Source organism: Polyodon spathula, chromosome 18, assembly GCF_017654505.1.
Source record: "Polyodon spathula isolate WHYD16114869_AA chromosome 18, ASM1765450v1, whole genome shotgun sequence".
NCBI classification, from domain to species: domain Eukaryota; kingdom Metazoa; phylum Chordata; class Actinopteri; order Acipenseriformes; family Polyodontidae; genus Polyodon; species Polyodon spathula.
In genome coordinates, this window is record NC_054551.1 from 26,381,688 (window position 1) to 26,397,559 (window position 15,872).

General features: G+C 35.3%; 1 protein-coding gene across 1 annotated transcript; it reads left to right on the top strand.

The window, feature by feature from the left end:
• The first annotated feature begins 1,361 nt into the window (after positions 1-1,361).
• LOC121330692 (calponin-3-like) lies at positions 1,362-14,024 on the top strand. The gene is made up of 7 exons (XM_041277418.1): positions 1,362-1,585; positions 11,110-11,234; positions 11,648-11,714; positions 12,427-12,564; positions 12,752-12,868; positions 13,001-13,147; positions 13,565-14,024. Exons 1-7 carry the CDS (start codon positions 1,529-1,531, stop codon positions 13,901-13,903), a joined length of 990 nt encoding a protein of 329 aa, XP_041133352.1. The 5' UTR covers positions 1,362-1,528; the 3' UTR covers positions 13,904-14,024.
• Positions 14,025-15,872: the final 1,848 nt, after the last annotated feature.

Below are 15,872 nucleotides of genomic sequence, written 5' to 3' on the forward strand. Positions count from 1 at the left end.
CCAATGCCAGTCACTTCTTCAACTAGCTTTTATATGTAAACTTGTAAACTGCCAACTGCAGTATTTACCATAGCACATGTCAATCAAAAGTAAGTACCATAGTTTATAGACATAAAAGACTGGAAGTAAACCTACCCATAATGTAAATGAAACATCTCTACAATAACATAATTTTTAAGTTTAAACATTCACACACTAAAACACACTATAGTACAGTTCTACCATCTGTCTTTAAAGTCACTGACTGCTGCTGTGGGGAAAAAATAAGGCAATGACATTGACTAGGTGGAATCAGATTTATTTTGCAAAAGAAGTAATTGTTTAGCAAATGATTTTACTCATATTGCTTTGGTAAAATTGTCAAGCATTTGCGATGTTGTACAATTCCTACAGCAAATAACAATATAAATGTACTGCCCTGGCCAGAACTTTCACGTAGACCCACTGACTGGATTGAGTTAGGATGGTGACATCAGTGTCACCTGACAACAACAGCAGGGATGGTAGAGCTAATCAGTGCCTGTGACTCTGGAATTTGAGGGGGTGTACTAGAGTTAAGTATTATTATTCATTAAGTCTATTTGCGTATGTATAATAAAGGAAGGATGGATTCTAATGGTTAGTATAGCTTTCAGTTCAAAGTCATTTCTTATTTGTGTATATTTTTAAGAAGCCAGACGTGATAAATCTTAATTTTATTTGAGACTAACATTTTAATGTAATGTTTTCTACAGAATAGAGAAGTAATAGTTTATATTAAAAAATACCAGGCGCCCATTTAATAACATTTGAAGTTATCAGCTACAATACTGCTGAGTGGTGTTAGTGACCCGATAATGTGGTCTTTGTCATGTTTTCATGTGTCCGTGTTTTAATGCATGCGCATGTTACTTCGCGGTAGATAAGCAGGTTCTGCATATTTAAAACCCAAAGAAAATGCTATTTCGAACTAAAACGTAGTGCATTGTGTCTGTTATGTTTTCTAAAACCTATACCATATGTGCATTTACAATGTTTTGTTTTTTCGATTTTCACGACAATAAATAAAACTACAAATAAATAAATACAACCTGCTTAAAACTGACTCGTACATTTAAAAAAAAAAAAAAAAAAAAAAAAAAAAACTAACAATGTGTTATGTAGTTCATCAGTATTAATGCCTCTGTAGAATATAACATTATGTAGGATTTTACTATTAATTGTTATCCTCCACTATCCATTCTTTACTGTAGCTCACGGTAACTTCGTATTCAGGAGCTTCTTACACAACAAAGAGAGAGTGTATGCAAAATCGCGGGTTCTGATTGGCTTGATGCGTCTGTCAATTCACGTGAGAGTTTTTCGTCTCGAAAAATGATCTAGAACTTTCTCTGATCTGTTGAAGTAAGTAACCGGGAGAGGAAAGCAGGATAGTGCAAGGCTGCAAGCCCACGGAACCTGCTGAACCGTTTATCTCGGGAAAGGAAGAACACATTGTATTTGAATAGTGACAGTTTTCCTCTCAAACTTGCAACAGAAGAAAAAAAAAATGACTCAGTTTAACAGGGGACCAGCGTACGGTTTATCCGCTGAAGTAAAAAACAAGGTAAGAAAATATGGGAATTGAATCCCACATCAACTGAGATTTATTTCGGTTGCACTAATGGGAGCTCGGAAAGGAGCAGGGGACAGATAACCTCGCACATTTCCTCTCAGAGTAGCAACGCATAGTTTAAAAGCGTCGGAATGGAATTTGTTTTAGTGAAAGTAACAGTTTTGATATGAATCGTATCGCTTTTTTTGTGCGGGCTGTGTATTTACTGTATGGTAATGGTGCTGCTAGTTAAAAGTTTTAGCCTTTACAGTTTCCCTGATTTCGATTGATACTTTGAGACACGAAAGTAAGGGTTGATTCGGGACACCTAGAGCATTGTATTGTTCTTTTGCTTTATTAAAGTTGAGTAATTTTTGTCAGTATTTAAAACGATTAAGTGAAGTTCCTGACTCTTTTTTTTTTTCTTGAAATGATTGTATTTTACACGAAGTTCAATTTGTAAGCTTCCTGTGGTATATGAAGGCTGGTCGGAGAGTCCAGTGTTGTGCTCTCCTTTGTTGACTGCGAGGACGACGAGAAAAATAATGAAATACTGAAATAAAATAAACATACAGGAAAGTGGTTAAAAAGCTTTACATATAATACATATGTCAATTGGTATCATTTTTGTAAACAAATTTATATATATATATATATATATATATATATATATATATATTTAATAATATATTTTCTAATTATATATATATATTGTGATTATAAAAGTTAAATGACGTCAACTATGGTTAACTGTATATATATATATATATGGTGATTTTATATACGATTAACCAAACCGTCACATTTTCTCAATTTACTGCAGTCAATGGCGTGTGCTGACAAAACACTAATTGAAATCAATGTCATTAATCAATATCAATACCAACTATATATATAATACAGTTGTCTGTTCAAAGGATCAGGCCCAGTCTAAGCTGAATGAACCCAATTACCAGGCCAAGTTACAAAACGCAGCAAGAATTATAGAAACCCCATCTTCACAGATACCCGATCTCCATTTAGAATGGCAGTTTGAGCTTTCAAAACCATTTACAAACACCATTTGTATTTTTTCAAGGATATTTTGCTTTTTTAAAAAAAAAAAATAAAATAAAAAAAAAAAAAAAAAAAAAACTTTTGCAAAAAAAGTGGATCCAAGAATCTCTGTACTTCACATTATTGCGGTATTTTGCTCTGAAGTGCTCATTAAAATTATGGAACCAAAATATTCTATAATAGCGTCTTTGCTGATATGGTGTTCAATTAGGTCTGACTTTAAAAAATCGACATCAAAACCTTTGCTCTGTTCAGTGGATGGGGGGAGAAGTCCTATTCTCCTTCCTTATCACATTCTCGAAACATTAAATCACCATTCTTTCTGAGGAAGCCCACAAGGCAAGCAATGTAGTGGAGGCTAGTTGTGGGTGTGCACCTTGTTTTGGTTTTATTTTTACCTTACACCCTGTATAAAGTTATTCTGGATTAGGTATTTTATAATAGTAGTACAAAATTTTATGTAAATTTCTGTGAATGTAAGTCTTTAATTGATATAATTTAAAAACCACATTAAAGCTGTACTGTAGGGTATATTGTAGCTCCAAGATTTTAAAAAGCTGTACAATTTGGTATATGATGTAACTAAATAGAAATGCAATGTGATGTTTAATTCTCAAAGCAGTCTGTATTTTGTCTATATGTATAAATATAATATGTATGCACCGGATATTGAAATATCTTTATTTTGATATCCCAGCATAAGTGTGCTCAAAGCGAATTCTTAAGTGCAACAGGAAAACAGTAGAATAATAGTGAGTGAGAGGCCAAGATTTTGTCAGAGTCTGAGTGCAGAAAGAAATGTCTTAACAAAAACAGTTCACAGCAAGATAAGAGGCAGACAATCAAATGGCATTCTTTTAATGGGTATTCTAGGAGCAACTACTGTAGGAGCAAAGACCACATGTAATTGAAAGCTGCTGCCCACCACGAAATAGTCATTGCATAACTAGAAGCAATTGCTCAGTTAACAGAAAAAGCCAAACTTGCCATGTCTCGTTTTTTTTTTTTTTTTTTGGTGAGTAGGGATCTCTGCTGCTCATGCACAGAACAAGGCCAGCCCCATGGAGACATCAACAAGTTTCTCTCTTTAAAAGTACCAATACCTTCACACATGACAGCGAAACTTGACATACTGGCTAAAAAAAGATTCTGATAAGTGATGCTGCTTCTTTCAGAGGTAAATTTAGGCCTTAAAGAGAAGTCCATAGTTATATATATATATATATATATTAATAATCTTATTATAATATTTTAATGTATATAGAGATAATACCTATAATATAGTATAGAAAACCTCCAAATCTTATTATGGAAAAATGTATCTGTTGGCTGGTGTTTAACCTACAGGATTTAATTAGTTGGCCCACGATGGCCTTCGTGTTTTTGACAGGTACTGAAGAGAATGGAGGAATGGGCCTTACAATTTAGATTATTCACTTTCTTTCCTATAAATGAGTTCTCTAAATAAGTATTTTTCACAGTAGTTGCCAGCAGGCTGAAAAGCATATAGTCTTTATTAAATGGAAATCTTGTGGATATGCCAACATTTAAACCAATTCTCTGTGGTGTATGAAGACTAAATGTAAAATGAATTGCAGTGATGTTGTCAGTCAGGAACTGTATGTGAGTTTACATGTCAATCGAACCTTGGAAGAAGGCCCATCTTTGAAGAACTCGCTTTGTTTTTTGCTTTCATACTTTTCCAATTTAATTCCCTTATTCTTAATATCAGATGTTTGTTACTATCAAATAATACTTCAGGTAACCTTGATGTGAGCTGGGAAGCCAGCGTATCATTTCATGGTTTTTGTCATCAGCTCCTAATAAAGAAAAGCTCCCTGACAAATCTCTGCCCTTTTTGATAGAGATCAGCATATTAAAAAAAAAAAAAAACCCACATTAAGGGATTCGGACTTGACCAAACTGTTGATCAATGAGGCTATTCAGAGCAGCAGGATGTTCCTGGAAAGTATGACTTGTAAGTCTTTATAGTGTGTGTTTGTGTTTTGTTTTTAATGTACATGTTTAGCAGGTAATTTAATTACAGTTTTTAGTTAGGAATGTAGAATGGTTTTGTTCTGTGAAAGGAAAAAAGGCAGTGTCTTCAAAAGAAATAATACATGGATGAATCCATCCACAGCTTTCCAAAATGTGTGCTTATTGCTGCAGTGATCTCTGATCTGCTCATGGTTCTCATGTGGTTGCTAAATTGCTGCTTGGACACTAGCCAGGGGACTGTGAATGGAGTCCCATTCAAATATCCGCCTTTGAAAAATGGCTGTGAGAAGAGACATTACATTGGTAGTTAGTAACATAACAAGGCAGTGAAGTTTAAAAAAAAAAAAAAAAAAAAAAAAGGCTTGTATTGCATTCCCCCTGTGCTTGCAGAGTACGCTGTTTGAATGCCATTAGCACGGATGAGATTATTAAATACAATCTGTTGCAATTTAAAAAAAAAAAAAAAAACTATTCCAGGTTCAAGCTAGCCAGAGTGTCTCTGTATAAATTCACACATATGCAGAGTTGAGGTTTAAGCCTGTACTGCCTTTGAAAAATAGACATGGTAGCGGTTTCCCAAAATCATTACTGTGGGCTTAGTACATATAAATATGTGGTAAAGACTGAAGGAAGCCCGAGAGGATCAGGGCATGGTTGTTCTAATGTTTGGATCAAGGTTATTGAACTCTATTGTTGTGAGGGTGTGGGAGAGGACTGCCCCTGCTGAGGTGATACATGGCATCTGCTGTTTTTAAAAGCAAATACTTTAAATAAAAATAGTAGCCCAGTAATCCCAAACTAACCTTTAAACAAATTGTTAATAGCACCCTATACTAATTTCGCTTCATAAAGTCGAATGAAATCTGCAGAATAATGTTACGTTAACATATTGAATTAAATATAATTTTCCATATACTTTACAAAAAACAGACACATTGAAAAATGTGAAATCTAACATGAAATCCTGTACTGCTATTATGGCTTCCAGTAGACGCTTGCAGTATCATTTTGTAGTTTCTTTGATTACGTGATGTTTAATAGATCTAAATTATGTTCATATAATGTTTATTTTTTATTATGTCTCAGTCATAAAATTATAGGTGATGCAAAACTTTTGGCCATAGCTGTAGGTTGGTTTCTACTTTTTAGAACCATGTTCAAAAACGGTGTATTTACATAAGAATACAATATGCACAGGTTTTGGATATCAATCATGTGATATGTTATCCCTGGTGAGGTTTTTAACCTTTATAAATAAAACAGATTCTAAAATAGTAGTCATATTGGGGGACGGGGGGCGTGGGGGGGTTGGTTAAGTCTTAATGGCACAAAAAGTATGAAGTATTCTGGATTAGCTCAATACCAAAGTATTTGTAATAATTCCATTTTAGGAAAGTTAATTGTTGAAATCTACATAATGGAAAGCTCTCAGTAAAGCTCCACAACGCAAAGGTCAATTTAGAGCAGATATTTTCCTAACTGAGAGGACGTTTTAAAGCCTTTCGCTGCTTGATATGCCAGTTTTCCAAAGTGTCACATTCAGGAGCTCAAAGCAGGCTGACACAATACGACTAACTGTGGCACAAATAATGTTTCGAATGTGTGTGCTGGGAACAGACCAATTCTACTGGCAAGTGATATCACAGAGACTCAATATAAAATCATTGTTTCCCTGTTGAAAAAAGTGAGCAATAAGCTGGACTTAGATATACAGTAGGGCATAGACATTTTGGTATATTAGTTTTGTAAGTTTAGAAGAGTGGAGGGAAAGGGCCAGTGATCTGTACCAGATGTTGAATCAAGCACAAATGCCCTCTATTAATACATTATCAGGTCTGTTGAGCAGCACCAGCAGGAACTGGAGCTCCAAGGCATGTTAATTATTCATAAATACCGGCTGCATTAATTGTGAAAGGCTTGTTTAGCACTTTGTATCCTCATTATTTTAACAACTGAAGTAGAATCTTGAAAGGCTCTGTTTCACTCTGTCAGGTTTGTCTAACAGCACCATAGCCTTTACAAGTTCCTGCTATTAATAAATTACTAGGAGAGCCCATAGTCTTAAAGCTTTCATCTGATGTGGTTTACCTGTTTATCCTTATGAATATGGCTAAAAACCAGTAGTTTCTTACCAGCAAAAAAAAAAAAAAAAAAAGTTGAGCAGATAACAGAGATGTACTGAAGTGCCAACTGATACTCTGTCTCTATAGGCCATTACCTCATTCAAACCCTACTAAATACAGTATATGGAGGATATTATACACACGTTTATGATAAATACATCGGGAATGACTTTGGGGCAAAATTGGTGGAGGTTTCAACATGAGCAGTGAACAAACTACTTTTTAGGAGTCTGCAGTAATCCTTTAGTTTGCAGGGAATTTGCATGCTATGCATTGTAGTTGATTGTTGGGTTCTTTAAGCCTTGGGGTACAAGTTTTCAAAGATTATTTGTTGAGGTTTAAGGATATTGCACCTTGGTGACTGATTTTGTTAGGAAACAATGCAAGATACAAGTTCATTGACCAGGTAGTTATATTTTATGACAGCAGGCATAAAAGAAATTGCAAACACAATACAACTGAACCTTTTGGCTACTATTCTGATAACTGAATTTATATACTTGGCAAATTACACACCACACAGTGTTCCTTCAAAAATTAACCGGTCAGAGTTGGGTTCTGTGGTTGAAATTCTGTAATCATGCAGACTTCATTTTACTACTGAAATTGTTTTATATGAATCAGCTCTCTGTTTGTTTTACTACAATAGTAAGAGCACTGGGTGTCATACATGGAGGATATAAAAGGTAATTTTATTTAGATTATAAGGCATTGTTTAAATTTGTAGCTTCTGTGTCATTTCTTGTTCTCCAGATGTTCCCTTGTTTCTGTGCAGTCAGCAGGAAATACTTTGGGGGGGCTGCGTCTGGGGTTTGATTCCTGCGGGATGAAGCCACGGCTTTCCGGATTTTTCTTTAAAAGTAAGAGTTTGACGATAACATTGAGTGGAAAAATATTTTTGGCTCTCTTCCTAGACACTGTCTGCTGGAAGGAAATGAGAGCAGGGAACACCCACCTAAGCTCCATGATTCAGTAACTCTTTCAAATCATGTATTTATGATGTTTGCAATCATTCACCAATATTGAGGTATTATGTTTTCGGTGTATCTGACTTTACCTGACTGTATGCTTCATTTTGTGATGGTGTTATTTTACTTCTGCTGGTCTCTCTCTCTCTCTCTCTCTCTCTCTCTCTCTCTCTCTCTCTCTCTCTAAGGCATTGAAAATATAAATATCTTACAAATGTACTCAATACTGTATGTGCTCTTGTTTGAGACGCCTGTCCACCTGAGTGCCAAGTTGCAGGGTGATGACAGTAATGCTTTGAGGATGCAGTGACAGATGTTCAAATGTATCATCTGCTTTCTTTTAGATAACCCCCCCCCCCCTTGTGGTTTGTAGCTCTCGTGTTATGCCAATACACTCTTCATAGCTAAATCCAAGAGACAAATGTTTAAACAAGAGTGCTTGTTAAAACTTTGTGTTTACACTGGCTCTTTTGTAATTTTGAATTGCAGCTTAAGCTGTGTGCAAGAACACGGGATATATGCGAAATACCACCCTACCCCACGAAACAGACTGTCCCATTGGATCTGACAACAAAGTTGCATTAGTGACTAAAGCAGAATAAAAGATTGGTTTTATATACTATATAGACTATTTATTTATTTTTTTTATTATTATTAAAGACTAAATTAATGCTGTCTTAACAGGTCTATGGCATCTGTTTGAGATTTTAAAGCACAGTGACACTACAGAACAGAACACAGGTAGGCAGACTTGGAATTAGGAGATACAAATCTTGATTGCAAGCCAAGTTGTCACTGTGTAGAAGGCCACTATTGGGTTACCACTGATAATATCCAGCAGCACAGATAAATGAGCCAGCATTTGCAGGGACCAAGTTCATGTCATTACAGCACTGGTGTTAAAGAACTAAGTCAGTCATGTTACTATGGTGTCTATTTAGTACAAAGTACTTAATATGACACACATAAGATGTGTATTGTTGCTTGCTTGTATTAAGTGTGCAGTTTGGTGTGTGAATTTCATGCAAGCATACAATTTATCATTGTAAATTTATTCTGTTATGTTCTTCAAATTTTGGAACATGACATTTCTGGGAATCTTTGGGGATTAACCCTTAAAAGAGTTTTGGAAACTGTTTGTTGGATCCTGCGCATGAAGACTATTGGGGTAAGATGATTTTGTTTCACATGTTGATAGTTTCTACAACCACTCCTCCAGTTTCCTGAGTGTTGTGGAAGCCTTTCATCAGCAGCCAAACTAAGCATACAAAGTGAAGAAGGTAGAAAAAAAAAAACAGCTGCCTAATACCTTGACATTGTTTCGAAATGGAATGCATAAATTATTTTAATCAGTAGTGTTTTACAAGCAGTATATTTCGGGTTATTCACATTCAAGTTCTGGGAACTACAACCAGATGCTTTTTTGAAGTGAGTGGGGAAGAGTCGTACCCTTAGTCATCCAGATGGTTCTTTTAGTTAATCATTTACTGTTGCAGTGTGTGTACATTAGTGGAAGGTTTTGTGTCCAAATTAAATCAAGCTGTGTTTGTATTGATATGTGCTGTTGCAATTCTTTGTGGGTACATCTATAGTGGGTAAGGGGTAAGGTGTGTGCTTTTCTTCTTATGCATAATTGTATTTTAACAGATGTGAAAGCTTTTGTATGATCCACCAGATTATCAGAAGTCCAAAAGAAAGTGTCAGCAGCTTAGTTCATTTTGGAGGCACGTTGTCCTTAAATTCTCCTTTTGGTAAATGACCCAAATGCCTGCCTTATGATTGATACCGTTCTGGGTCAGAGGTAATGGGATTTTTCCAACATAATTACTGATGAGTAAAATGTGTTCCATAATGACACTTCTTGATGGATTTGTATCTGTAAAGGGGAGGTTCTGTAACTACCCAAATATACAACTATGAATGACCTCAAAACATTTTTTTAACCGCTTGGTTCTAAAAATGAAAAAATAAATCTTAACAAGGGAATGAAAAGGATAGGAACTGATTGTCTACCAGTCTATAGAAATGTGGTGGTAATGTAAATCTATCAGAAGTGACACTGTCCTTGACTAGCAGATCTGTCCTTAGTGGGAGTGTTGGAGAGCAGACAGGCTGTCTCTCTTCTCTTTTTTTTTTTTTTTAAATTGAAGTCCTTAAGCTGCAATTCTATGGCAATGGCTTGGCTTTCAACTCAGCTTCACTACAGACGGGTGAGCCTCTGGGGTAGGGCACTGTACCTCATTGGCAGTTGGATAGTAATCCATATTTCAGTGAATAAGCCAATCCCTGAAAGTCACTAGTACTGTTAAGGTAATTATAATAAAACCTGTAAGCTAGAACCTGTCATTCGCTTACCATACATTTTGTATTTGTCTATATCGGTCTAGACTTTGAATAACCAGAATGATAATTAATGTCAGTCTAACAGTCCCAGCACATTTTTTAAACTATTCATTAACACGTGATACTGTATAGGTAGATTTAAAAAGTGATACAGATAACCTTTAGTGATGATAAAATTACATTTCACTTTAACTAAGGTAATGCTATGTGTGTACTGTAAAGGAAAAACAACACAGTTTATATTAAGTACAAAAAAATTCATTGAGGAATCGGATGTTTACAGGACTGTGACTGGATAAAACTGCAGCATTCTTGGTTGAGTGTAGAGGAAGGTTCATTGTCCTTGAGCTCATAGTCCGGCATTAGAATCTTGTTTCTACGTTTTGAAAAATAGGTGATTGACATGTGGTAGCTTTAGTGGAGACGTCCAGGAATTTTACAAAGTTTAAGGGTTAATCTTGAAATGTGCTTCTGTAATTTGGTAATGCCTACTTAAATCTTACCCTGATACTTTGAAATAGAACAATTTCTTATAATTTTTTTAAAACCAATCCCATCTATTCATTGTGTTGAGCCCTGATCTGTAGTGGCTTGTACTGGGAGTGGCAGTTTTTAAAAGAGAGATTAACAGTAGGTGAACATTTAATTACCTTGCACCTCTATATAATATAATATTATATAGAGGTGCAAGGTAATTAAATGTGTTTTTTATATATATATATATATTATATATATATATATATATATATATATATATATATATATATATATATATATATATTATATATATATATATATTAATAAAAATTAATAACTTAGTTTTAATCAAAGTCATTCCAAAAAGATTAACAAAATAAAAGGTTTTGTATTGGGTGAGTATGTTCTGAATAAAATAAATATTTCTTTTTTAGCACTTCCAATTTCGCAGTTGGACATGAAATGGATAACCTGTTGAAGATTTTATTTCAAAAAACAAAACAAAAAAATTACAGAACTGAACTCTGCATTGGTTGGGAGCCACTAATTTAGTTTGATTTTCTGCCCACAGATAGCTCAAAAATATGACTCCCAGAAGGAGGAGGAGCTGCGTGTTTGGATTGAGGATGTCACTGGCATGCCGATCGGGGGGGAAAGCTTCCAGAAGGGCCTGAAGGACGGGGTTATCCTCTGCGAGTGAGTATATAGAGCACTGTTGTCTCTGAGCTGTCATGTTACCTCCATACACCACATCCTAACTTGTTAATCTGTTTCACAAATATTATACACAGGTTTCTTTAACAACTCATATTCTTTACAAAACATTATATGGTAGATGCAGTAGGACTGTAATATTTCTTCCAACTTGACTGGAATTTAACAAACATTTAAAATGATGACTGTCTGTCAACTTACATATGTGTGTGTGTGTGTGTGTGTGTGTGTGTGTGTGTGTGTGTGTATATATATATATATATATATATATATATATATATATATATCACATATTATATATATAGATAATATATATATATATAGATATATATATATATATATATATATATATATATATATATCTGTAACTACCTTTTTTTTTTTTTTAAATCTAGATTAATAAACAAACTTCAGCCTGGATCGGTGAAGAAAATTAACCATTCCCAACTTAACTGGCATATGGTAAGAAATGCATGCATGTAAAAACCTTCTCATTAACTTCAAAATGAACACTTTTTTTTTTTTTTAAATGAGATCCACTCAATATATTTTTGAAAAATAATCTTAATAAATTGAAAAGCTTTTTTGCAATTATTGTATGCAAGGATTGGGCCTTGTAGCCGTTTCTAATGTAACTATTATTAAGAACAGTAATTTGGAATCTGATACCGCTACATAAAAAACAAACAAATGTACCAGTATTTAAATGGAGAAAAGCCAGAACGACTCTATGCCTTCTCTTTGATTTATAAGCTCAAACGATAGAGGTGTTGTTTTCCCTTTTTATTTTAAAGTGATTGAATGGAAATATACACCCACGAAATATACCCAGTGGCTAGTTCTGAATTGTGATTGTTCCAGTGCTTTAGTTATTGCGTGATAGATGCAAGTGATGAAACTTATATTTATATAATCATTCCTTTATTGTATCGTGACCGGATTGTGCTCCTCTTCCAGTTTATCATGTCAGAAAGAAAACGCATAAAAAACAAAATGCCCTTGCTCTCTCGCTCTCTCTCACACACACTCCAGTTTACTGATAATGAGCTGAAGACCAAAACTGTTAAAGTTCTGTATTGATGACAGAACTGACTTATATATATTTTTTAAAAACATGTTTATCTGTCTCTGCTGTTAGGCCACAGTTCTGACTGCATTGTTTATTTTTTCCCAGCTGGAGAACCTTGGGAATTTCATCAAAGCCATTCTGGCCTATGGGATGAAGCCTAATGACATCTTTGAAGCAAATGACCTCTTTGAGTCTGGGAACCTGACCCAAGTCCAGACCTCACTGCTGGCCCTGGCAAGTATGGTATGTGCGAAGTTACTAAAACTTTTCAGAATAATTGGTAAATAACAAATTGAGTCAAGAAATGCTCTTCCTTATTTTCCATCTCATAAAATGTTATATATTATAGTCTGGGATGTGGGTGGTGGTGGGGTGAATCTGCTCAGAAAATCCTTTATGGTTTATAATCATTGCCATTTTAACTTACTAGGCGAAGACCAAAGGCATAAATCCAAAGATTGACATTGGTGTGAAATATGCTGACAAACAAGAAAGGTGTTTTGATGAAGAAAAAATGAAGGCTGGTCAGTGTGTTATTGGACTGCAGGTGAGACTGTTTTATGGGATATTCCATTCTCATATGTGTAGGATTGGTAAAGTATAATTCTGTGCTTCTGGGCCCCTGTGCAGATACTGTTTCAATTTAGATTTAAATCTTTTTTCATGTCCTTAACTGCAGATGGGAACCAACAAGTGTGCCAGCCAGGCCGGTATGACTGCATATGGGACCAGGAGACACCTTTATGACCCAAAGACACAGACGGACAAACCATATGATCAGACTACCATCAGCTTACAGATGGGAACCAATAAAGGGGCAAGCCAGGTATGTGTGTATCTTGAACACATCAGCCTCAGGCAGGTAGTATTTCTACATGTTATTTATTTATTGCATTTTTATATAGCGCTTTTTATACAAAAGTATCGCAAAGCACTGTACAGTACAGTACACATACAACTGCCAGTCAGACCATTTAAATAATAGATTTAAGTAACAGTATATACGATACAAAAGCAACAATTTTAAAGTTACGTTAAAGCCCACCAAGATAAGAAAGCTATTTTATAAAAGTGTGTTTTTAGTCTTGACTTAAACTAGAACAGCCCAAGCTTCCCTGACAGAAAAACAAATATTATACAATATATTTTAAACATTGAAAGATATGGTCTGGGCTAGTTTTAAATGTCTTTTCAAGTCTTTATTTGTATTGCTGTTCATGAATGATGTCTTTCTAATCTCCAGGCTGGAATGGTTTCTCCAGGAACCAGAAGAGACATCTTTGACCAGAAGGTGGCGCTGCAGCCAGTGGACTCCAGTACCATCTCACTACAGATGGGCACCAACAAAGTGGCCTCACAAAAGGGCATGAGCGTGTATGGGCTGGGCCGGCAAGTATACGACTCCAAATACTGCTCTGCCCCCACAGAGCCTGTAATGCACACCAACGGAAGCCAGGGAACAGGAACAAACGGTTCAGAGATCAGTGACAGTGACTACCAAGCAGAGTACCCAGAGGAGTATGAAGGCAACTATAACGATGAATACCACGGGCACTACAATGACCAAGGCGTAGATTATTAAGTGACAAGAAAACTGTATTAACCATTAATCGAGTGTTTTAACTACCAAGCAAGCCTTTGGTATCTTTGCTAGTCTTCCTTCTCTTCTGATGCCTAAAGTAAAAAAAAAAAAAAAAAAAAATAATATATATATATATATATATATATATATATATTAAGCTATATAATATATCGGTATCTAACCATATCTCCATCCCTTTTTCTCCCACTCTAACCTTGACTATTTTTTGGTCAATTTATGTAGTCACCTTTTAGTGCTGTAACAGTACTATGTTCTTTTATCCTAAAGCAATATAACTTTTAAAAAAAATAATCTTTAATCCTATATAATGTACTGTGAATAACTTGTGTTCTTTCCCATCTTACTGTTCACTTTGGCAATCTATGCAGTATCCAATAGGTGCACCACTTTAACTTCTCTGTATTTTACTTGTAGTCTTAAGTTTCAGCTTGTTCAGTTCTTAAGAAGCAAGCACATTTGATAAAAACAAACTACCTTTCTCAGTGGATTAATCTTAATGTATTTTTTTTTTTTTTCTTTTTTAACCACATGGGTATGATATGGATTTATTTTCGGACAAAGTTTGATTCATGTCGTTGTGGCTTGTGGCTTACTGCAACTCTGAGGGCTAATGAAGAAGAAAACAAATGATTAAAATTGATTTCCTCTGTCCTTGATGAGTTAGTTTTGAAATCACTGGAACTGTGTTTTGAAATCATGAAGAATGAATGTTAGTGTTTTGTTATATTCATTAGAACTGACCAAACTATTTTTATTATAAAACATGCCTTCTGTTTTTATTAGTCTTGCATTGTTGTATGTGCCATACTCTACCCATGCAGAAGCTTTGATTTTCTTTTTAAGTGTATTTATTACCATGTCTTTCGATACAAACTTCTTTTTTTTTTGTGTATGGTCCTTTTTATAAATAAATTTTATGTTATAAACTTGCCGTCATCTTAACTCAGATTTTTCCAGCAGCTCTCTATTTAAACAAAGCTTAAACATTTGAGTTTTGAGTTTTTACATTTGTCAAAACACTTGCAATCCAAGATTACTTTAAAATGCATATCATCAGATACGGTCTTTGTGGTATTAAAGAATTCACCAGTGCAATATAAATGTTCTCGTTCATTACATTACTTTTGTTAGCCAATAGCAAGGAGTCCCTAAATTCGACTGGATCTTCCCTCAAAATACATTGTGTTCATCAGCACATGTAGGGAGTGTAGGCACAAAGTGCAAATAATTGTGGATGCAAAATTCAAATTGCACTGCAACCTATGTAAGCTTAAGAGCAATGCAAATTTCTGAACACACACATAATGATCCGCAGTTATGATAATGAGGATCTCCATTAGTGCATCGGTCTATTTAGTACCCTCACTTGCATCCCAGAGGTGATGGAGTTAGGAGTACAGACAGCAGTAGGCACTGTGTGCATTTGTGGTGCACGAAAATAGAAACCAAAAAAATGTCATAGGAAGGGCAGAAAAATTGGCACATGGAAAAGTTTTCTGAGAGGGAGGTGAGAGTCCTTATGGTTGAAGTCATTTGGCATGAAGTGGAGTTGTTTGGAAAAGCCTCAGCCGACATCAGTTATGCTAGTATCTTTAGGAAATTATATTTATTTGGCCTGCCCTTTTCAGCATGACATCCAGAAATATGCCTAGCATGCTGGAAAAGGTGGATTAGGCTATGCCTTCAAACATTCCAACTGTGGTCTGAGGAACCAGAGGCTAAGTAGTGCAGAGAACACTGCACTTTCACATGTGCAGGGATAGCGGTCCCTAGATTGCTCACCCTCAATTCAGATATTCGGTCTAGGATGCCCTGACAATAACGCTTTAGCACTGCATCCTTCAGCATCCCAAACAAAGTGACCTTGGGGTCTTCTTCATCTTGCCCTTAGAATTCCTGCCTCTCCTCAACAAAAACAGTCGCATCAGGAAATGTACCACAGCAGCCA